This window comes from Lithobates pipiens, unplaced genomic scaffold (genome assembly GCF_037356315.1).
Source record: "Lithobates pipiens isolate NorthernLeopardFrog02 unplaced genomic scaffold, aLitPip1_a1.2 Scaffold_19, whole genome shotgun sequence".
Taxonomy (NCBI): domain Eukaryota; kingdom Metazoa; phylum Chordata; class Amphibia; order Anura; family Ranidae; genus Lithobates; species Lithobates pipiens.
In genome coordinates this window covers 406,998,379-407,022,667 of record NW_027507764.1, presented here as the reverse complement: position 1 = coordinate 407,022,667, position 24,289 = coordinate 406,998,379, and the positions used below count along the sequence as shown (strand labels likewise).

The following is a 24,289-nucleotide window of genomic DNA, read 5'->3' as shown; positions in this document are numbered from 1 at the left end:
TTAGTAGTGTTTAGCCGCACACCTGCCTGTGCGGTGAAAGGGGGGATTATAGCAGGCAACCATGAAGGAGTTTGCCAGGGCATCGAGAAGGTAGGAATGAGCCTGGATTCTTCGGGTTGGGTGTGTAATTCCAGTAATGGGCTCCTCTTCCTGGGGTCTGGCACTGCTGGTGGTAGGCAGATCTTCTGATCTTGGTCCTGATCTCCTTATTTTTAGGAGGGTCGGTTTCCTCTGCTGAGTCCGTCTCTGATCCACTACCCTCTACTGGCCCGTATTCCGAACCATAACTGGATAATGGGAGCTCCCTGCAGCTCTCATCATCCGACATAGTAAGGATGTTATATGCCTCCTCAGGTGTGTAAACTCTTTGAGACATGATGGCGTTACTGTGTGACAGTCCTGCTGGTGGTACTGACAGGTAAGTGATGGGGGGCCTGTGTGACGGTACTGCTGGTGGTACGGACAGGTTAGTGATGGCGGGCCTGTGTGACGGTACTGATGGGCCTGTGTGGCGGTACTGATGACAGGCTTGTGTGACAGTTCTTCTGGTGCTACTGACAAGTCACCGATGGCGGGCCTGCGTGTCAGTACTGCTGGTGCTACTGACAAGTCACTGATGGCAGACCTGTGTGACGGTATTGATGGCGTTACCAATGGCGGTACTGTGTGACAGAGTCAGATGGACTGTGTGACAGCACTCTGGTAACAGGTTCTCTTTATTGGGGGGGTGCTGTGTGGTGTACAGCAAGGTGTAATGTAATCAGACAGACCCTAAATTACTCGCTGATCCCTGCTCTCTCCTCACGTGATCGGTGTGAGAAGAAGCCGTGATCAGATAGTAACCGCTCTTTGTTTACATGTGTGACTGGATTGGACACAGCTGGTCACAAGGTAAACAGCCAATTTTATTAGCGGTTACCCCTGATCGGGGATGGGCATTGTCCGAGGGACACTATCCCTGATCACTGCAGGTTGCGCATTAGGCGTGCTTCTGTAATGTTGACATATGTGACCAGCTGCGATTGGACACAGCCGATCACGTGGTAAACAGCCAATTTCATTGTTTCCGGGGGACACGCGCCATCCCCAATCGCTGCGCCACCTTGTTATCCTGCTGGCTGTCATATGGCACCCAGTCAGGATAACTGAACCACTTCAACTTTAACCCTTTCTCAGCCGCTAGCGGGGGTTAAAAGCAGCCTGCTAGCGGCTGAAATGCACTGCAAATCCAACGGTAAAACGCTGCTAAAAATAGCAGCGTTTTACCGCCGACGCTATGGGTGGCTCGGTGTGAAAGGGCTCTAACTGAAGGCGCTACCAAGGCAAACTGACAGTACAGCTGCTATTTGTGAGGTAGTGGCTTAGCACTGTTATTCCGCAAGAGGAAGTACTAGTACTGTTACTGGTATAACCTCCCAGGTAAAAAACCAAGGCATAAATATGGTTTGAAAACTGTACTGTGGGGCATGATGCCAAACAAACAGAAAAATAGTTTTAGGTTGTAGGTACATTTAAAGTGTTAGTAAAACCCACAACAGTAAAATAAGTCTGTGTATGCAGTAAAGCATGCTTGTTATACTCACTGTGGAGCCTAAGGGAGTTAATCCTTTGCATTGTGTAAAAAGGCTGTTTGATCTGGTCTTCTCTGATCCTCCTCTACTTCCACTGTCCCCAATCTATCTGCTGATAGTACAGAGGCTAGGGGGCAAGTTGCACATGCTCAGTTTGGTGTGTATTGCTTTTTTTTATTTTTTTCTTGGAAGTGTGCATGTGATCAGCACAGGGCCAAGCAGCACTGTCCAGAGGGTTAGAGGTCCTGTCAAACGATGAGGGGAGATTGAAAACACTTCCTACAAGCTTTAACCAGACACTGATAAGAAAAGGTATTTAGCAGCCTATGTTTATTAAAATAATTGCACTTCCATGTTCTGGGGGGCCAGATATAGTAAATGCAGGATCCTGGGTTTAGTAACACTTTAATTGTAGTATTGGCTGATAGTTTTAATGGAAGCTATAATGGTTTTGAGTCGGTTTTATTTTAGAAGAATTTTTTTTCTCTCTGTTTATACATATTTAAACGTTTGTTTCTTCCAAATACACATTTGGGTTTTCTAAAGAGTACAGCAAACAATGTCTGCTTTGAAGCTATGATTTAGTGAATTGAAACTTCAGAGTGAACTGTCCAGAGAGGGAGTGAGTCATTCAGTTTATGTATGTAAATTACAGCTTGAACTATTATGTTAGTAAGCAACTGGCTTTTACAACATGTGAAAGCATAGAAAACATGAAAAGAAGCCTGCTGCAGAATGCAAAATATCATATTTACCGAATTAAAACATTTTTTTTTTTTACAAACTTTTATTTTATAAATATTTTTTGAAATTCTGTACAAAAATTGCAGGTTTGCCAGTGTGCATGAGGCCTAAGACTACACAATGTTCTGTATTAGTCATTCTTGTAGTTGGGTTTTATTTAGTACAGGTACTTTTATAGCACTGTCAATTTACGCGGAGCTTTATAAATATAGTTGTAAGTACTTGTCATAAGTTTACAAACCCTGGCAGAATTTATGATTTCTTGACCATTTTTAAAAGCATATGAATGATGACACAAAAACTTTTCACTCATGGTTAGTGTTTGGCTGAAGCTATTTATTATCAATCAACTGTGTTTTATTCTTTTTAAATCATCATGGCAACATAAACTACCCAAATGACCCTGATCAAAAATTTACATACCCCAATTGTTAATACCTTTAACATCAGCGACAGATTGAAGTCTTTCGTGGTATTTGTGGATGAGGCTCTTTATCTTCTCAGATGGTAAAGCTGCCCATTCCTCTTGGCAAAACCCTCCAGTTCCTGTAAATTCTTGGGCTGTCTTGCATGAACTGGACATTTGAGATCTCCCCAGAGTGGTGAATGCAAATTTTCCTCCAGTATTTTTTGATAACTTACTGCATTCATCTTGTCAACAATTTTGACCAAATTTCCTGTGCCTTTGTAGCTCACATATCTCAAAAACATAATCGATCCACCTCCATACCTTTCATCATAGGCCTCGTGGACTCCTCTCCAAATGTATCATTTATGGTTGTGGCCAAAAAGCTAAATTTTGGTCTCATCACTCCAAATGACTTTGTGCCAGAAGGTTTGAGGCTTGTCTCTGTGCTGTTTGGCGTAATTGTAAGTGGGATACTCTGTAGCACTTGCATAGTAATGGCTTTCTTCTGGCAACTCAACCATGCAGCCCATCTTTCTTCAAGTGCCTCCTTATACTTTAAACAGCCACACCACATGATTTCAGAGAGTCCTGTATTTCATCTGAAGTTATTTGTGGGTTTTTCTTTGCATCCCGAACAATTTTCCTGCCAATTGTGTCTGAAATTTTAGTTGGTCTACCTGACCATGGTTTGGTTTCAACAGAACCCCTAGTTTTCCACTTCTTGATTGGAGTTTGAACACTGCTGATTGGCATTCACAATTCCTTTGATATCTTTTTATATCCCTTTCCTGTTTTTTATACAGTTCAACTACCTTTTTCCGCAGATCCTTTGACAACTCTTTTGCTTTCCCCATGACTCAGAATCCAGAAATGTCAGTGCAGCACTTGATGAAAGATGCAAGGGTCTGTCAGGAGTCCAGAAACTCATTGACATATATATAATTTATATTACACACACTATAAGCAAACCGATCACAGGTGAGGCTGGTTACCTTTAACCACTTCAATACTGGCCACTCTAATTTTCCTGCCCAGACTAATTTTCAGCTTTCAGTGCTGTCACACTTTGAACGACAAATGGGTGGTCATGCTACACTGTACCCAAACTAGATTTTTATCATTTTGTTCCCACAAATAGAGCTTTCTTTTGGTGGTGTTTGTAAATAAATTTTCTCCTTCACTGATGAGGCGGCACTGATGAGGTCGCATTGATGGGCACTGATGATGGGGCACTGATAGGCAGCATGGATAGGAGGCATTGGTGGGCACTGATGTAATGTATGGTACTGATGGATGCCAATCAGTGCCAAACAATGCCTGCCAATCAGTGCTGCCCATTGTAGGCACAGATTGGCATCCCTGGTGGTCCACTGTGGGCATCCTTGGGGGATGTGAGGGAGGAAAAGCCGATTAACGGGTCTTCCTGTTTACATTGTGATCAGCCGTGATTGGACACGGCTAATCACATGGTAAAGAGTCTCCGTCAAAGACACGTTACCTAGATTGGAGTTGCGGTGTGTTAGAGTGACACACCGCAGCAACGAACGTCGCGATGCGCACCCCCGGGAGCGAGGCAGTGGCTTAATATCCTTAAGACGTCATATGAAGTCCGGTCAGGATATTGAAACCACTTTGCCGCCGTCATTTTGCTATATGGCGGGCGGCAAAGGGTTAATAGCTATTCAAACCCCTTTGTGTCAACCTGTGTGCATGTTATCAGGCCACAATCACCAGAATATGTAAACTTTTTTGATCCAGGTAATTTGGGTAGTTTGTTGCCATTATGATTTAAAGAGTAAACACAGTTGATTGATAAGTGGCTTCACCCAAAGTCCCAAACACTAACCATGAATGAAAAATGTTTGTATTTATCATTCCTATTCTCTGAAATAAGAAATCATTCTAAGAAATCATAAATCCTGCCAGGGTATGTAAACATATGAGCACAGCTGTATATTACATTCACATCAGACCTAAAAAGCTTACAATATATAGATATTTATTGATGGTGTCTGTTGAGCATCAGTTTGAGAAGGATAACCACTTCCCACCCAAGGTACGTCCAGGGACGTCATTGACTTTGCGGGAGTATATCTGAATGAAGCCTGCAGCTACAGACATCATTCAGATATCATCATCTTTTAGTGACGGCGATTCCCTACACCATAAGTATGATCATAAAAGCTGTTCCACCGCTTGATCGTTCTTGCGGGCAGCGAGAGGGAATTCCCTCCGGTGCTTCTACCGACTCACCGCTTCTGTCGGTGAGTCAGAGATGGGATCAGCCAGCCCTGGATTGTGATCATAGAGACTTCCAGTGGACCAGATGGTTGCCGGAGTCTCTATGATCGTTTAGAGGCCGGGCCCAATGTTATAACATCACGCCCGGCCTCTGCATTCAAACGAATGGCACTGCTTCGGCTGGGAAGCTGTGATTGTTAATTTATTTTATTTTATATTTTTTATTTCAGACTCCCCGGCCTAGAGGTGAGATGTGGGGATCTTGCTGACCACCCTATCTCACTGTAAAGAGGACCGATCTTGGCATATTCCTATTACAAGGGACGTTTACATTCCTTGTAATAGGAATAAAAGTGATCAAAAAAAAAAATTTTTTTTTTAAAGTGTCAAAGTAGAAAAGTAGAAATTAAGGATAAAAAAAAAAACAATTTAAAGGGCCCCTGTCCCTGTGTGCTCGCACACATAAGCGAATGTATACATGTGAGGTATCGCTGCGAACATTGGTGTGAGAGCAATAATTTTAGCCCTAGACCTCCTCACATGTAACCAGTAAAAAAAAAATTTCAAGCTTTGCCTATGAGGATTTTTTTTTTTTAGGTGCCGAAGTTTGGTGCCATTCCACGAGCGTGTGCAATTTTGAAGCGTGACATGTTGGGTATCTATTTACTCTGCGTAACTTTTTATCTTTCCAATTATGCAAAAAAAAATGGACTAACTTTAATGTGCTTTTTATTTTTTATATATTTTTTTTCAAAGCATGAAACCGTTTATTTGGGGTTTCTTTGTGCTTTTCGAGCAAAAAAATTATTAATCTTGCATGTAGGAGAGAAATGTCAGAATTGGCCTGGATGGCAAGTAGTTGAAGTTCAAAATCCATTGACCGATGCATTTGACCTGCAGTTGACCTGATTCAAGATCTGAAAAAAAAACAAAAAACACAGGCACTAGAATATTCAATAAATAATTGACTAGTCGATTTTTGGTTGATCAGTATTCTGTGGGCAGTGCTTGCAATCACTGGTCATGAGGATGAGGACTATCGATCACAAGCAGACTAAGGCCTCATGCACACGAGACGCAGTTAAACGCATGTTCAGATGCAGTTGGACACTTTTTTTTTTTTCAACTGCCCCTGAACTCATTCAATGTTATCCTATGTGTCCATGCACACAGTCTAGTTTTTTGCCGTTTTTATGCAGTTGCGTTTAACCTCGTTTTTCCAGAAGCAAAAAAATGGGTTCAGACGCAAAAATGTCCACGTTTCAGACGCAAAACACGGCTAAACGTGGCACCAGCGTTTAGCCGCGTTTGCGTTTAGCCGCGTTTTTATATGCGTTTTTAAAGGAACCCAATTTTTTGGACCTGAAAACTCAGAAATATGATCTGAGAATGACATTTTGTGACCAGAATTTGGGGGCCCATATCTTGGCGCCACTTATTGCCAGGAACCCCAAATTTGGTATGCAGACACTGTGGATCTAGCACTACAACATATCCAAAGTGACCCCGAGATAGGCGGCCCCAAAGTTGGGTCACAAAATGTCATGCACTTTTCTGCATCAGAGAATGACCTTTTGCAACCCGACTTTGGGGACCCATATCTTGGGGCCAATTATTGCCAGGAACCCCAATGTCATGTCATGCACTTTTCTGCATCAGAGATACATGGCCTCAAAGTCAACTGTGACCATCTGCGGCAATGTAGTTTGGTCATTAGGGTTGGGTGTTATGGTAAGTGGTTATCCGTTAGGGTTAGGGTTATTGTTTGTTTAGGATTAAGGGTTGGATTAGGGTTAGGGTTGTTTAGGGTTAGTGTAAGGGATAGGGTTAGCTGTTAGGGGTAGGGTTAGTGTTAGGATGAATGGTTAGGATTCTGGATATTTTAATAAGGCATTAAAAAATATTATACTACCATATACAGCAGCAAAGAATTAAAATATAATAATCAATACATATTTCACGATAAAAATATAAAACATGTATGTGCAGCTGCGTACCTACCCCGACAAGATTTTTCATTTTAGCTGCATGTCTGTTGTCACATTTGATCTGCTCTTGGAAAAAGTACGACCTGGTCTGACATTCGTGGACACCAATATGAGAAACAGTGTGTCACCAGAGGAACGTCTGGTAACGATCAGGTATGTGTATATATTTATAAAATATATTTATCTATAGATGTACAGATGAATTTTTTTCTCTGTCCTTTATTTAAAAAAAAATAATGTCTATTTATAGCAAATTATGCAATTTTTTAAAATATCTAAAATTTTCTTGTGGCAATTTTTAACATGTTAAAAAATTGGCCAAATAAATTTAAAACAATTATAAAAAATCTAATTAACATAGATTTGCTTTTAAATAAAAAAAATTGAAACTAGAAAAAATGAATAAAAACATATATTAAGATTAAAAAATAAATAATTAACTATTTTAATATTGTTTTATATTAGAAATAATGAAAACATGTTAAAAATTGCCACAAGAAAATTTTAGATATTTTAAAAAATTGGATAATTTGCTATAAATAGACATTATTCTTTTTTTAAATAAAGGACAGAGAAAATCATCTGTACATCTATAGATAAATATATTTTATAAATATATACACATACCTGATCGTTACCAACAGACGTTCCTCTGGTGACACACTGTTTCTCATATTGGTGTCCACGAATGTCAGACCAGGTTGTACTTTTTCTAAGAGCAGATCAAATGTGACAATGGACATCCGGCTAAAATTAAAAAACTTGTCGGGGTAGGTACGCAGCTGTTGTGAAATATCCAACGGACATTCGCTGTCCCATCAACGGATGGGTCCAATATCGATGAGCTCTGACTCTGGACCTCTCACGAAATTTGCGACGACGTTGCTGTCTCATCAAGAGCAACATCAGGAGCATTTCCTGACATATATTCAATATGGGATCCATTTCAAAATATATACCACAGAAAGAGAGGCAAATGCAAGTGTACAACTGCTCTCTATACTGCTGCTGCTCACTCTGATCAAAATAGCAGAAATAGTTAAAAAAAAAAAATGCTTAGAGAGCTTGGGGAGGGTCTACATGATGTTATCTTCATAAACGCTTATAAACACGTCTAAACGCGGCAAAACACGCGTTTCTAAACGAGTGTTTCAGCTTTTTTTGAGCAGTTTTCACCTGCGTCTCGTGTGCATGAGGCCTTACAAGGTCTCTCAGCCTCTGCCTCATAAAATAGAAAAAGCATGTAAAGTGTTACTTTCTGATCAGTAAGGACCCATGCATACGAGACACCGGTGCAAACTCTGCTGAACACATGTTTTTAAAAGCTGAAACCGGCGTTTAGAAACGCCAGTTTTGCCGCGAATTAGCGGCGTTTTACCGCATTTGTGTCTAGAAGCATTTAGTTAAGATAACATAGACCCTCCCCAAGCTCACAAAAACAGTATTAACTATTTCAGCCATTTTGTGAGACCAGAGTGAGTAGCCGCAGCTGTCAGAGCAGCAGTGTACGTGTATTTAGCGTGTCACTTGCCACGTCACCTGCCACAAGTTAGGGATTGTCCACTTGCCACGTCACTTGCCATGTCACCTGCCACGTCACTTGCCAGAAGTTGTGGATTGTCCACTTACCACGTCAATTGCCACTTGCCATGTCACTTGCCACAAGTTGTGGATTGTCCACTAGCAATTGTTTCAAATATTTTTTTAACGGTTTTTCATCATTTGCCATAATTTTTGAGATTTTTAATGTAAAAAAAAATAGGTCACCTTTAAAAACTCTTATAAACAAAAATGCAGTATCAGCGTTTTGCCGCGTTTGGCGTCTAAAACGTGGAAAACGTTTGTGTCTGAACCCATTTTTTTGCTTCTGGAAGAACGAGGTTAAACGCAACTGCATAAAAACGGCAAAAAACGAGACTGTGTACATGGACACATAGAATAACATTGAATGAGTTCAGGGGCAGTTGAAAAAGTGTCCAACTGCCTCTGAACGCGCGTTTAACAGCGTCTCGTGTGCATGGGGCCAGAGTCAACAGATTTTGAATTTACACAATAAAAACATAGATTCAACATTCTTCCATAGACCAATTCGACTTGTACAACCTTTTTAAAACCGTTTAGCCACATTTACTTGTTCTAGAATAAATCTGTTCTTACACTTAACATTCTAGAGAGCTAGCTTCAGGGAAATGGTGCTGGCATGTGCGTTTTATCATTCTAAGGAGCCCTGAAACATCTGCTTGGAAAGTTAAGTTCTGGCTTGCTCTCTCCTGCCCCTGCTATTGGCCTCTCAATGCATTGGCTGTCTCAATTAGCAACAACAAACTGTGAAAGAGTCAGGAGAGGGCATTCCAGGGCTTGACTTTCCCACCAGAAGCTGATGCTTGTATTACTGAACATTTTAGGGTTTTGGGGTTTCCAGCAGGGTTGCCACCTTTTGTTCAAGCCAAACCCAAACACTTTAGAGGTGCACAGCAAAGGTGAGCACACAGGAGCCCTGGGGGCAGCAGGAGGAGGAGAAGCTGGTCAAGAAGGGCAGTGGATGCAACATTTACTAGTATAAATACTCTGTTTTCCTCCTGCAGCAGCTGAATGCCAGCAGGAGGGAGAGGAGGAGAAGCCAACATTCAGCTGCTATAGAAGTAAAATGCAGCCAATCTGTTCTAGTAAATGTGTGTTAGGGAGTCAGCACATGCCTCCTAAAGCTATGCCCACAGTCCCTGCTAAATAATGTGTCCGGGTTGCCGGCCAATACCATCAACATCCTCTGCCAGAGATACGTGAGGATCAAAAGCTGGAAAATGGGGGTGAGGACAGGGGGACTGGGAGAGAAGGGGAACCACCAATCGTCCTTCCCATCATCCACTAAATGGTACTCTGTACCCAAACACTGCCCACCCCTCAGTCTGGCACGAATAATGTGTCTGGGTTTCAGGGGGAAATGAAACCTGGACACATGATTCAAAACCCGAACTGTCCAGGTGAATCCTGGACAGGTGGCAACAATGGTTTCCAGGAGGTTTTATTTTTAAAAGTAATTTAAAATATTAACTCACCTCTAAATGCCTGTTGCTAGGGGGTCCCTCGTAGTCTGCCTCCTTCAGTGCCTGGGCTCCTGACGTCTCTTCCCCTCGGTGAAAGGAAGGGCTCAGCTCCGCCCCCTCCCTCCTGTCAGTCATTAGTACACGTGACCGGTCCCAGATTACTGTGCATGCGCACTGGGTGTCCTGCTGTGAAGCCACAGCCGGGTGCCCACAGTTGCAATGCTGGCACCGCCGAGAGAGGAGGGGGGGGGGACGAGCGGGGCTTCGTTCCCCCGTATCACTGGACCCTGGGACAGGCAAGTGTCCGATTTATTAAGTCAGCAGCTGCAGTATTTGTAGCTGCTGACTTTTAATTTATTTTTATTTTTTTCAAGGAAACTCCTCTTTAAGTAGCCATTAGCCCTTGCTGGCATTCACTTGCTCTAATGTACTGTGGGTTGTACCAAAAGAAGGTGGAATTTGTGCATCTTCTCTAGACAAGCCAGGCAAGGTCACAGTAGCTGATTAAAAGGTTCTTTCCTAAAGTTTGTCATACATGCTTCTCACTGTTTCCTTACTGTGGACGGGGGCAGGGTGTAGCAAGATGGTGGCGACAAAACATCACTTCCATTACATTCTGATGGGTTGCCAAATCTGACGGAACACCCTCACGAGTGCACCCCCCCACACTCGATGCGGAGGAGGAGCCAGGAGCACCCCTGGGGGACCCCAGAAAAGAGGATCAGGGCAAAAACCTTGCACTGAGCAGGTAAGTATTAACAGTTTTTTTTTTTTTTGTTTGTTTGTTTTTAAAACTAACCTTTACAATCACTTTAACCGCTTACGGACCGCCCACTGTGGATATATGTTGCTACTTTGATGTTTAAATACCGTTGTTATGGCAACAGATAGCTGCCATAACCCCAGTATTTTTTTTTCAATGGCAAGTAGTCAGCTTTGGGATGAAAGTGGTCTCTGTGGCAGATTTGCTGCAAGATCATTTTTTTATTGGCGGCGGGAGAGGTGCACACCCCTCCCGCCCGCCACGTATTTTTTATTTTTTTTTTCTAAAGGACAGTGTAAAAAAAAACCATTGCACCCCATCCATCCAATCTCGCACGCTGAAACGAACACATGCATAAGTCACGTCCACGTATGAAAACTTTGTTCAAACCACACGTGTGTGGTATTGCCGCGATCGTTGGAGCGAGAGCAATAATTATAGCACTAGACCTCCTCTGTAACTCAAAACTGGTAATCTGTAGAAATTTTTAAATGTCGCCTATGGGAATTTTTAAGTGCCAAAGTTTGTCACCATTCCACCAGCGGGCACAATTTTGGAGTGTGACATCTTTGGTGTCAATTTACTTGGTGTTACGTTATCTTTCACAATATAGAAAAAAATGGGGCTAACTTTACTATTTTCTTATTTTGTTAATTCATTAAATTGTATTTTTTCCAAAAAAATGTATAAGACCGCGGCGCAAATATGGTGTGACATAAAGTTTTGCAATGACTGCCATTTTATAAAAAAATATATATATATATATAATAGGGGTGCACTGAATGGGTTTTTTGGTGCTGAAACAGATACCGAAGATGAAAATACACTAGACCAAAAACCAAAATATATATTTATTTATAATGGTCAGAGACTGGGGACATGGTACAGGAGATGGTCAGAGACTGGGGACATGGTACAAGAGATCAATGCAGCTTCACCAGTGCCCGTCAGATGCAGTCAGCCAGCGTGTCCCCCATTGCAGCCAGCCTGTGATCCTGGGACAGATGATCTTTCTGTCAAAGTTCCCCAGATGAGGGGGAGGGGCTGTATGTGACGGTGCGCGGCCGGGAACACACAGCTATTGAAATGAAAGCTGTGATGTTCCCGGCGATGTGATCAAACAGGCGGCGGAGGTGACTCTCCTGCGCTATAGGACACCCCCATGATGGGCAGCACCGGGGGCAGAGTCCCACCCAGGCCCCACCCCATTTTCGGCTCCATTATCGGCCATTTTTCTCTTTCGGCAAATTGCCAAAAAGGGCATTTTCGTCCGATATGTTTCGGCGGCCGAAATTTCGGTACATCCCTAATATTTAATGTTTGGGGGTTCTAAGTAATTTACTAGCAAAAAAAAGATTTTAACTTGTAAACGCCAAGTGTCAAAAATAGGCTTGGTCCTTTACACCCATGTGATCCGATTCATGTCCAAACTGTCAGTTCGCAGTGCGATATGCAAGATGGGGGAACCCGCATTGTATTTGCAAGGTTCCCGCATAGCACAAGTGTGAACTGCCACTTACTGTTAGAAAAAAATCTGACCTGTTCCTTCAAATTTTCTTGTCACTCCTATCCATTAGAGTGGTTAAAAAAAATAAAAGCAAACATTTGTCTTTGACCTGGAAACCTGGTCAGTAAGTCTGTTATTTTTTTATTTATTGTTTCAAACAAAACAAGCTCTCTTGCAGATGTAGTAGTTAAAGGGATGAGACAAAACCATTTGCTACTGACGGGTGCTTACAATGACCAGCTTTTACTTTGCGTAAAACCTTTATCTCAAAAGGAAAAAATTGTTGCTGTAACTGCTTATAAAGCATGAACTGGAGTTTGTCTTCAATTAGTGTAGCCAAATCTGCTAATAAATTGAACACTCCCTCCCCCCAGATTAACAATGCTGCTGTAAAAGGTGCCCCGTGCTCCTCCATCCAGAATTGAGGCACTCTAATACAGGAGGTGTGTTACTGGCCAGATCACTGAAAACGGAGGGAAAAAAGAAAATGATGCAGCCACCAAATCTAAAGATTGATGAGCTGCATAATTATTAAATTTTATGGTTTTGGATTTAATACAACTTTAAACCATTTTTGTTTGTTGTGAATAGATTTGCAAAGGGTTGCAAGCACCAATTTCTATTTCTGTTTGTGAAACATTGAAGAGAATTTCCTGTATGGCCCCCAGATTAGGAAGCAAGATATGTCTTGCGATTGGAAACACAGTAATTAAGCACGTTCTTAAGGGCTAGTACACTTGCTTCAAAGTGTGTAATTTGACATGCTTTTTTTAAAGCACGATGAATGCCAGTCAAAGCACCTCTCACTAAATAAAATTACAGTCCTTACAGTTCTGTTCACATGTTGCATTTGAGTTGCTTCAAAAATTATACCCCATGTTGCTTTCTTGGTGCTTCAAAGCATCCCCAAAGCCTCCATTGATGTCTGACAACAATCGCTAATAGCACCTGCAGCTTTTGGGGCTTTTATTCAGAATTAGCATTGCTTTATTTAGTAGGTATTACAAGTATGAGATAACCTGGGATGCACTGGGAAACCAAGCGAACGGGAAATAGACCATCAGCAGTCACTTCCAGTTCACATGTATACAGTATATTCTGGAACTGTCTGGTGCAGATATTACACCTGGTGTGCAGCATGGAGCAGCAGGAAGGTGAGCAGGGTCCAGAGCGGAGCAGCTAGCAGACGGCACATGTGGTATGCAATATGTAAACGGCATAGCAGAAGGTGAGCGGGGTCTAGAAGGAGAGGACTGAGTGTCAGAGGATTTACAGAGCTTGGGGACCAGAGCAGGAGGAACTAGCAGATATCACCCATGCAGTGGGGAATCAATATAGCGGGTGGTGAGAGGGGACCAGAGAGACAGGAAGATCAGCAGAGCTGGTGTTTATTACTGAGTGGGGGATCAGAAGAGTTGGGGGGCCACTACTGAGTGGGGAATTGGCAAAGCTGGGGTGTACTACTGAGCAGGGTGACAATTAGCAGAGCGGGGGGGGGGGGGGGGGATTTGGCAGAGCTGGGGGCTAATACTGGGCAGGGTGGGGGATCAGCAGAGCTGGGGGCTACTTCTGGTTGGGGGAGTCAGCAGGGAGGGGGGGAGAGAATCAGCAGAGCTGGGGATCTGCTGAACAAGGGAACTACTGAGCCAGTGTTCTACTAGCCCCCTTTAAAACAAAGAGAAAATCAATACACAGGGGTCTTTTGTCAAACTTCATTAATGCATCACAGAAGCATCAAAAACGCATTCCAAAAAAAGCATGTTGAACGCAGTGATGTACAAAGCTTGGCAGATCATGAAGACATTTTATAAAGTTCATGATGTTGCAGCTGCAGTGTGAGGCATTGGATTGCTTCATGCTGTGCCGAAAAAAGTACTGCGTACAGTACCTCCCCCCCCCCCCCCCCCCAACACATCATACATCCACACCACTACAGCTGAACTGAACCCCAGGCACAAAGGCACTACCCTGTACCAAGCACATAGGAGATGAGGCATTTTGCCTTACCCATGGGACTGCTCTGGAATAGCTGCCCAGTGCAGTCCCATCTCATCTGGTGTGAACAGGCCCTATAACACACTTGTGCAGTGTGACAAAAGCGCACGGAAATGAGTCCCCCTTAAATCATATGTAACTGTTCACATTGCTGTGCTGCATTTGCACTACCTTTTAAAAAGTCCTGCATGCTGCATCTTTGGTGCGCTTGTCAAAAGTGCACCAAAAATGCCTTAAAAACACACAGCTGTGTGAGTTTCAAAGGTGCATGCTAGGAGACAGGAATCCAAAAAAATGCACTGAAAATGCGATGTGCATTTTTGCAAAATGTGTACTGCGCCAGTGTGAAAGGGCCCTTATGCTTTGGAAACGGTGTACATACCCTTTCCTTTTGTGACAGCCGTCAAAGTCAAATTTATACTGTTTTTTTAACCCCTACTATTGACCATCTGATACTTGGTTTATATCAATTTTGTTCTCCTTTTTGTTTTTGGTGCATGAATGAAAGAATCAAATTGGTAGATATAGGGTCTACTCAGGCGCTTTTAGTCATGGCGTTAATTTTGCAAGTAGAAAAAAAGTAACTAAAAATGGCCAAATGGATTATCCCCTTTTTAGTTGTTTAGTCAAGTAAAATAATACATTGACATGTTTTCTCTTTATACCAGAAGAAACCAGGTTGGACAGATGATTCAAGCGGTCCATTAACCATGCATCCATGAAAGTATTCACAGTGCTTCACTTTTTTCACATTTTATGTTACAGCATTATTCCAAAATGGATTAAATGCATTATTTTCCTCAAATTCTAGAAACCATACCCCATAATGGCAACGTAAAAGAAGTTAATAAAAAACGAAAAAAATCACATGTTCATAAGTATTCAAAGCCTTTGCTGAATACTTTGTTGAAGCACCTTTTGGCACGAATTACAGCCTTGAGTCTTTTTTGTGTACGTTTATACAAGCTTGTCTCGCCTGTTTTTGGGCAGTTTCTCCCATTCTTCGCAGGATCTCTCAAGTGCCATATCGGGTTGAATGGGAAGCATCGGTGCACAGCCATTTTCAGATCTCTCCAGAGATGTTCAAGTCTGAGTTCTGGCTGGGCCACTCAAGGACGTTCACAGTGTTGCCCCATAGCCACTCCTTTGTTATCTTGGCTGTGTGCTCAGGGTTGTTGACCTGTTGGAAGATGAACCTTTGCCCCAGTCTGAGGTCCAGAACACTCTGGAGCAGGTTTTCATCAAGGCCATCTCTGTACATTGCTGCATTCATCTTTCCTTCGATCCTGACTAGTCCCCCAGTTCCTGCCACTGAGAAACCGGTATTGGCCAGGTGATGAGCAGTGCCTGGTTTCCTCCAGACATGGAGCTTGCCATTTAGAACAAAGAGTTCAATCTTTGTTTCATCAGACCAAAGAATTTTGTTTCTCATGGTCTGAGAGTCCCTCAGGTGTCATTTGGTAAACTCCAGGCGGACCCTCGTGCCTTTTTACTGAGGAGTGGCTTCCGTCTGGCTGCTCTACCATACAAGCCTGTTTGGTGGAGTGCTGCAGAGATGGATGCTCTTCTAGAAGGTTCTCTCTCCACAGAAATGCTGGACCTCTGTCAGAATGACCATTGGGTTCTTGATCACCTCCCTGACTAAGGCCCTTCTCCCCTGATCACTTAGTTTGGCTGGGCGGCCCACTCTAGGAACAATCCCGGTGATTCCAAACTTCTTCTATTTACGGATGATGGAGGCCACTGTGCTCATTGGGACCTTCAATGCTGCAGAAATTTTTCTGTACCCTTCCCCTCTATACAATCCCATCTCTGAGGTCTGCAGATAATTCCTTGGAATTCATGGCTTGGTTTGTGCTCTGACATGCACTGTTAACTGTGGGACCTTGTATAGACAGGTGTGCGCCTTTCCAAATCCTGTCCAATCAATTGAATTTACCACTGGTTGACTCCAGTCAAGTTGTGGAAACGTCTCAAGGATGATCAGTGGAATCGGGATGCACCTCAGCTCAATCTTGTGTCATGGAAAAAGCTGTGAATACTTATGTACATGTGATTTTTATTTTTTTTTTATAAATTTGGAAAGACTTCAAACAAACTTCTTCATGTGGTCATTATGGGGTATTGTTTGTAGAATTTGTGAGGAAAAAAATGAATTGAATCCATTTTGGAATAAGGCTGTAACAACAAAATGTGGAAAAATTGAGTACTTTCCCGATGCACTGTATGTTAAGATTCTTGAGTAGTGTATGGAGTCAAGTATGCTCCTATATGACGTTCTATTTTCTGTACTGTTAACTTAAATGTTACTGTTACCAGAATCCTATTTGTTTCTGTTGTTTTAGAATAAGGAGAAAATCACATCCTACACCCGAACGCCTAAGTTGGATAGGAATGAAGTTGGAAAAGAAATGAAAGAAAAATCTTCAATGAAAAGAAAACTCCCCTTCACAATCAGCCCACCTAGAGAAGAAGAGAGAGATTCTGACACAGGTAGATGACCCAGAATGATACTCATGTCCTGTCATATAATCTGGCCTTTTGTTCATTCTAGGTAACTGTATGTAGCTGGATTTGAAGATTTAGTATTCTTGTGTTCTTGTTTGGAAGTAGCGTTCAGGTAGTCCCCGGGTTACAACACAAGATAGGTTCTTTAGTTTTGTTCTTAATTTTGAATTTGTATGCAAGTTAGGACAGAGGTACTTTTTTTTTTTTTTTTTTTTTTTTCCCCTAAGAGTAACCCAAGCCAAATAAAATAATTTTAAGTGTTTTGGATAGCATAGGGAAGGGTTAACACTCCTGTAGCATTTGTTTTGCTGTCTGTGCCCCTGTTCAGCAGATTTCACCTCACTTTCTGTCCCTATGACAATTTGGATTTTGAAACGTTCGGGTTGTCATGGAAACAAGGATTGGTGATAAAGCGTCACCTTTTTCCCATGATAACTCTTACAGGAGTTGATTTCCCTTCGTAGCGGTAGATTTCCTATCGCTTCCTGTTGTCTCCCTTCATTTGAAAGTATCCAATGTATGTAACTCGGGGACTGGCATTACTATTACCGCAGGTTTATTTACAGGCCATGGCTTTATAGTATAATAATAATAATAAAACGATGTTAAAGTGGTTGTATACTCGATTTTTAAACTTTTACCTACAGGAAAGCCTATAATAAGGCTTACCTGTAGGTAAAAAAAATATCTCCTAAACCTGTACGGTTTAGGAGATATCCCCCTCGGTATGCGCCGCTGACTGCAGCGGCGCATGCGCACAAGGGGATTCTCGGCCTGAAAATCCAGCAGTGGCCGGCGGCCGGAATGAAATCTCCCGCGCGCATGCGCGGGAGTGACGATATCGCGGCTCCGGCCACTCACAGCGCCGGAGCCGCGATACCCGGAAGAAACGGCGTGGATCGGGCCAGATGTCGGGGCCTCGTTCTAAGGCAAGTATTTCATAATGAGCTAGTATGCGGTGCATACTAGCTCATTATGCCTTTTGCTTTGCAGGTTTAAAAAAAAAAAAATGTGCGGGTTTACTACCGCTTTAATGGTGACTATAAAGGCTCATTCAGTGAACAATGCACAGAACAAAATGCCGCACACATAGCAATGCATCAAGAACTACCTTGTACAGATATGATTTTAGTAAGACCTCGTTCACACAGGCGTACTACAACGAACACTCGTGTTAGGGCCATGTTTTCCCCGCTGTCTGCGTTCAGAGCTGTGAATTGACACAGCTGTCAAATTGGAAGCAAAAGCTTTGTCCGTGCAGCAATTGCGACCTAGTTGACATAAATGGGCCTACCTGCATGGCACACCTGTGCATCCATGTGTAGGTAAGAACAGCCTTCTCAGGGGTGTACATTGGATTACGTCCCTGTGAACAAGGCCTAAAGGGTATTTTGTATCCTTTGCCTTGCACTGGTCACTGAATAAATTTGCTAGATTACAGGAGTTAATGGAACACAGTAGTGGAGATGCTGCAGCTAGTTTTCATCCCCCCCCCCTCCCAATTCCACCCTCCTTGGAGAAGTCTTCAGTATGGTCTCTTCACATCATCATCCTCCTCCTCTTATTCTCCTGAGTGGTGGGGTATTGAATGCTGCAGGGAATGTCATCAAATAATGATATGGCATGGCTCTTTGCAGCGTTTACTTGTGATTCTGACTCGTATGACTGGTCTCCAGGGAGTAGATCCTTGACACCTTCAGCTTACAAGAAGCAGGTTAAATGTATCTGGGATCCTTTCAACCTGGAAAAGAACTGACACGCTGGACCATGCAGGAAGAAGTTATATTACTAGGGAGGCTGTTTTAAAAAAATATATATAAAAATCGACACTAGAGTTGGACTTTAATTTATGGAAAAAGCCTAATTTTTTCCTTTCTTAAGCTGAAAAATACTTTACACCCCGACAACCCTGGCTTTCACCTACGTCTCAATTACCCCAGGTTCACATTTGTGCGTTTCTGCAAGCCGTGTTTGCGTGGGCCTCGCAGCCCATTCATTTAAATCAGCTGCCATGTCTGCAATTACCCCAGAAAATGGTGCATACACCTTTTTTTACAAAACACAGCCCACAGGGAATTTTCATGATCATTCTGACCATGCGGTTCCTGCACACTCACTGCAATTTTGGGAGATTGAGTTGCAGGCCCGCTTGTTTTCACAGAGCAGCGGGTTTTCACTGCAAGTGGTTGCAGAAATGCGGGAATCGCTGCGATTCTCACACACGCATAGGTGTGAACCAAGCCTTAGGGTGATGTCAAAGGCCCACTGATTAGATGCTGGGGATCCCAGATTTTTTGAGTAGAAACTACACCAGGGATCTGCAAACTTTCTAAACAAGGAGCCAGACTTTAGGGGGGCCAGACTGCGGCCATTGGGAGTAAACCATGCCCTATCTTTTGGTAATAGGGGGAGAAATAGTTGGTGTCAGTGGGAGAAATGGTGCCCCAGCATTGGTATCAGTGGTAAGAATAGTTCTCCGGCGTTGGTGTCAGTGGGAGGAATAGCATCACATTGTTGATGTCAATGGGAGGCCCCCTCCTCCTTCCTCTGCTGCCGGGCCATTTAGAAAGAGCAGTGCGCTTTGTGGATGCACAGTAGGGAACCAGCAGTGAGGCCAAAAGGCTTCAATGCCACGTTCCCTTACGAGAATGGCGGCGGCTGCACCCGACAGGCCATCTGAAGATTGGCTGGGGAGCTGACATCGCGGGCACCCTGGACAAGTGTCCATATGTTAACCACTTTGTGCAAAACGACGTACATGTACGTTGGCACTTTGGCGCTATATAGTGGTGTTATGGTAGCAGCTAGCTGTTTTCGGGCACGCCGTGCGTTTGTCTTTAAGATAAGTGGTCTCTATGGTGGATTCGCCGCAAGATCACTTTTACCAGCGGTGGGAGAGGTGGCCACCCCCCTCCTGCTGTGCTACGGTCATCTCTGCTGCTTACTGTACCCACCAGTAGCAGCAGAGACTATCGCGCCCTGTCTACCGTGGATGCCTGTCTGCCGACTAAAGGGAAGATGGCCCCTGCTCGGCTCAATAGCACAGCATAGGCTTTTTTTTTATTATTGCATGCTAATGTAAATATGAGGTCTGAGGTGTTTTTGACCCCAGATCTCATATTTAAGAGGACCTGTCATGCTTTTTTTTCTATTACAAGGGATGTTTACATTCCTTGTAATAGGAATAAAAGTGACCCAAAATTTAAAAAAAAAAGAAAAAAATTTGTCAAAATAAAAAATTTAAACGTAAAATAAATAAGAATACATTTTTTTTTAAAGTGCCCCGTCCCAAATAGCTTGTGCGCAGAATCGAACTCATACATGAGTAGCACCTGCATATGAAACCGCTGTTCAAACCACACGTAAGGTATCGCCACGATCGTTATAGCAATAGCCCTAAAACTTCCTCTGTAATACAAACTGGTAACCTGTAGACCTTTTTAAACATTGCTTATGGAGATTTTTAAGGGAAAAAGTTTGTCGAGGGCGCAATTTTGAAGAGTGACATGTTGGGCATCAATTTACTTGCCATAACATCATATTTCTGAATATTAAAAAATTGGCCTAACTTTACTGATGTCTTATTTTTTTTTATTCAAAAAAGTGTATTTTTTCCCAAAAAAAAGTGCGCTTGTAAGACCGCTGCGCAAATGCGGTGTGACAAAGTATTGCAACGACCGCTATTTTATTCTCTAGGGTGTTAGAAAAAAAAAATATATATAATAAATGTTTGGGGTTTCTAAGTAATTTTCGAGCAAAAAATTAAATAAAATTCAACATGTAAAAAAGAGGCTTGGTCCTTAAGTGGTTAAAAGTCAGCATCTGCAGTATTTTTGTAGCTGTTGACTTGTAATTTTTTGAGTGTGGGGGGCGGGGGGGGGGGGCTGGACCTCATCTTAAAGATCCTGAACTTTCCTAGGAAACCTGTAACTAGGGTGGTAGTTGAATATTTTTATTTGTCAATGTTCTCCTATAGTAGGATTGCTTTGTAATGTTCACTTCTGCATTTTTGCATAGTGTGGGAGTCTAAAGAATAAGCTGCTTTAAAATGTTCGAATGCTATACCAGGCGTTTTTGTTTATTGTTAGACTAGACAGATATGTCACTGACATGACTGCTGCAGTTATTGTGTTTGGTTGCCTCGCTCTCTCAATATTGATGACTTGTCACGTTTTCATTGTTATGCAAACCAGTATGTAGCTCTAGAGTCAGGATTTCCATGGCTTCCTAAAAGGCACTTTGGCTAGTACAGATTGGCCTGTTCTTTGTTCCAAGTTTATTTTTCAGTTACATGTACAGAAGTTCACTGAACTTAGAAATGGGTAGTATGTTGAATGGAAGAACATGAAACGATTATTACTGGGGGGAAATGGATCACAGGTGTAGCTGAAAATGAGAGAAAACATTATCTGTAGCTGTTACTCATAAGCTGTTTTCCTGTAACAAAGCTGAGATGCTTCACACTGGAAATAGAACAACAGTTTGCTGTGTGGTAATGGATTTTTTTTTTTTTTAGTTTGTACTCGGTAATGATTAGTAAACATTATTTGCATTAAATGTTTTTGAAGATTTGCAAGCATGAACTGTAAACACTTATAGATCTCGAAACTCTGATCTGAGGCCATATAAGGACCAGGCTCCGTCGGTTGCCGAGCCAAGGTTCAGTGGTCACATTTTGATAGATGTAGGTCACACTCTCATACTTTGAAACAGATGTTACTTTTTTTTATGTACCGGTAGATAGTTACACTTGTGCTGTTCTTGCAGGTATTTAAGGTTTGTTTAATGCTATAAGTAAATGGTCTAAACAAGTGACATCTGTGCTTTTCACTAAAATTAGATCCTGTCGGTTGATTATAAAGGAAAGTCTTGATTTCTAGTAATGTGCAGGTGTAGCCACCAACAGAATCCTCATATCCCCTTGAAATGTTTATGACTTTGCTTCTAAAGCCCCATACACACTATCAGATTTTCTGCTGAGTTTTTCCTTCAGATTTACCAAAACCATATAATATGAGGACAAACCTTAGGAGTTTCAATGTGTATGCAATCAGGCAGGCCCTTACACTACATGGTTTTGGTAAATCTGAAGGAAAAACTCAGCAGATAATCTGATAGTGTGTATGGGGCTTAAGTTGGAAATGACTGCTGCATGTAAGTCACTTTAAGCCCTGGTTCACATTGATGCTACTTTAAAATCGCACCCATTTCACTTGAAGTAGAGTGATTTCAAAGTAGCAAGGTCAACGTGATTTCAGGTGCTACTTGATAGACTTCTGGCTGGCTTCATGCGCAGCTATCTATTGAAGTTGCACCTGAAATCTGCAAAAGTAGTGCAGGAACTATTTTTGCAAATCGGTGCAGTGCTGCAAAATCTATGTCGCACCAATTGGAACAGTGTCATTGCCTCCAATAGGCTGCACACAAGGCCCCAAATAACCCCTCCCACTGACCGGTATCCTCAGTTTTTGCTAGTGTCCTCTAATTTATTTTTTTCTGCTACATACTAGCCCTTCTGGCTACTTACACAGCTTTCGGAATTGTATGGAAGGTCTCTTGTCGGATAAACATATACTGTACATACCATGGCTCATCACTGCCTGCCAAATGCTGCATGAGGATTGCTCTTCAGACAACAAAGCAAATGTGAACGATCCCCCTAGGCTTTTTTTTTTTTTAGCTTTTTATTTTCTCTTGATGATCCAGCCAGTAAGTCCTCCATTTCAACTTCCTTTAATGGACCAAGCTGTCCAGCAAAAATGGCATTTAAAAGGCAGAGATAAACCATTTAACAAACCATGTTATTTATTTATGTAAAACATGTATCACACCTTTGCTGAAGCTCTTCTCCTCTCTTCCTCTATTCACTGGAAGCACTGAGGGCAGCGGGAGCCATTAGCACCTGCTGCTGTCATTCAAATCCAGTGAGGAGGAAGTGGGGGCAGGCCGAGCTGCACTGTGTGTGTGTGTGACACACGGCCCAGTTCAGGAGTGCGCCCACACGAGTATCCTCTCAGCACACCGCTATCTGGTGGGGTACTCAGAGAAGAGCTGGATCAGAGAGTGCCAGTGGGAGCTGTATAGCATATTTTTTCTTTTATAGGAAAAAAAGGCTTAACAATCACTTTAAGAAGCTGCAGTGCAACTTCAGTTTGTTGGCCAAGTCCATATACAGTCACTCAAAAGTGAGTACACCCCTCACATTGTAATATTTTGTTATAGCTTTTCATGTGACAACACTGAAGAAATTACACTTTGCTACAATGTAAAGTAGTGAGTGCACAGCTTGTATAACAGTGTATATTTGCTGTCCCCTCAAAATAACTCAACACACTGCCATTAATGTCTAAACCGCTGGCAGCAAAAGAGAGTACATCCCTAAGTGAAAGTGTCCAAATTGGGCCAAAAGTGTCTTGGACATAGAGTTCACCAGAGCTTCACAGATTGCCACTCTTCCACTCCTCCATGATGACATCACGGAGCTGGTGGATGTTGGAGACCTTGCGTTCCTCCACCTTCAGTTTGAGTATGCCCCACAGATGCTCAGTAGGGATTAGATCTGTAGATAGGCTTGGCCAGTCCATCACTTTTACCCTCAGCTTCTTTATCAAGGCAGTGGTCATCTTGGAGGTGTGTTTTGGCCGTTTTGTTGGAACACTGCCCTGCAACCCAGTTTCCGAAGAGAGGGGATCATGCTCTGCTTCAGTATGTCACAGTACATGTTAGAATTCATGGTTCCATCAATGAACTGTAGCTCCCCAGTGCCCTCCCACCACCATGCTTGACTGTAGGCAAGACACATCTGTCTTTGTACTCCTCGCTTTGTTGCTGCCATGGCCACACACGCTTGACACCATCTGAACCAAATAAGTTTATCTTGGTCTCATCAGACCACAGGACATGGTTCCATTAATCCATGTCCTTAGTCTGCTTGTTTTCAGCAAACTGCTGGCTTGTGCATCATCTTTAGAAGAGTCTTCCTTCTGGGCCGACAGCCATGTAGACCAATTTGATGCAGTGTGCGGCATATGGTCTGAGCACTGACAGGCTGACCCCCCACTCCTTTAACCTCTGCTGCAATGCTGGCAGCACTCAAATGTCTATTTCTTAAAGACAACCTCTGGATGTGATGCTGAGCACGTGAACTCAACTTTTTTGGTCGACCATGGCGAGGCCTGTTCTGAGCGGAAGCTGTCCTGTTAAACCACTGTATGGTCTTGGCCACCATGCTGCAGCTCGGTTTCAGGGTCTTGGCAATCTTTTAGAGTTGCACAGTTAATCGTTAAACGATCGCAATCTCGATTCACCCCTCTAACATCTGTATTGCCGTGTTTCCCGATTCTTTCATGTAACAAGTATAGAGAGTTCTCTGCTCACTCTGCCAGTCTGCCAAGTTTTTAACAACATTGTAACTCTTCCATCTTAGATCAAAGGGATAAAACGTCTGTGTGAATATGCAGGAATTAACCACTTAAAGTCTAAACCTTTTTCTGACACTTGTTTCTTACAGTTAAAATGC

At 42.6% G+C, this 24,289-nt stretch overlaps 1 protein-coding gene across 4 annotated transcripts in view; it reads left to right on the top strand.

The window, feature by feature from the left end:
* Positions 1-24,289, top strand: part of ANKRD12 (ankyrin repeat domain 12) — a 174,135-nt gene that overhangs the window by 88,026 nt on the left and 61,820 nt on the right. For all 4 annotated transcript variants that reach the window (XM_077492457.1, XM_077492459.1, XM_077492456.1 and 1 more), the window contains one exon: positions 16,608-16,755. In XM_077492457.1, coding sequence (XP_077348583.1) covers positions 16,608-16,755 — 148 coding nt within the window. The remainder of the gene's footprint in view (positions 1-16,607; positions 16,756-24,289) is intronic.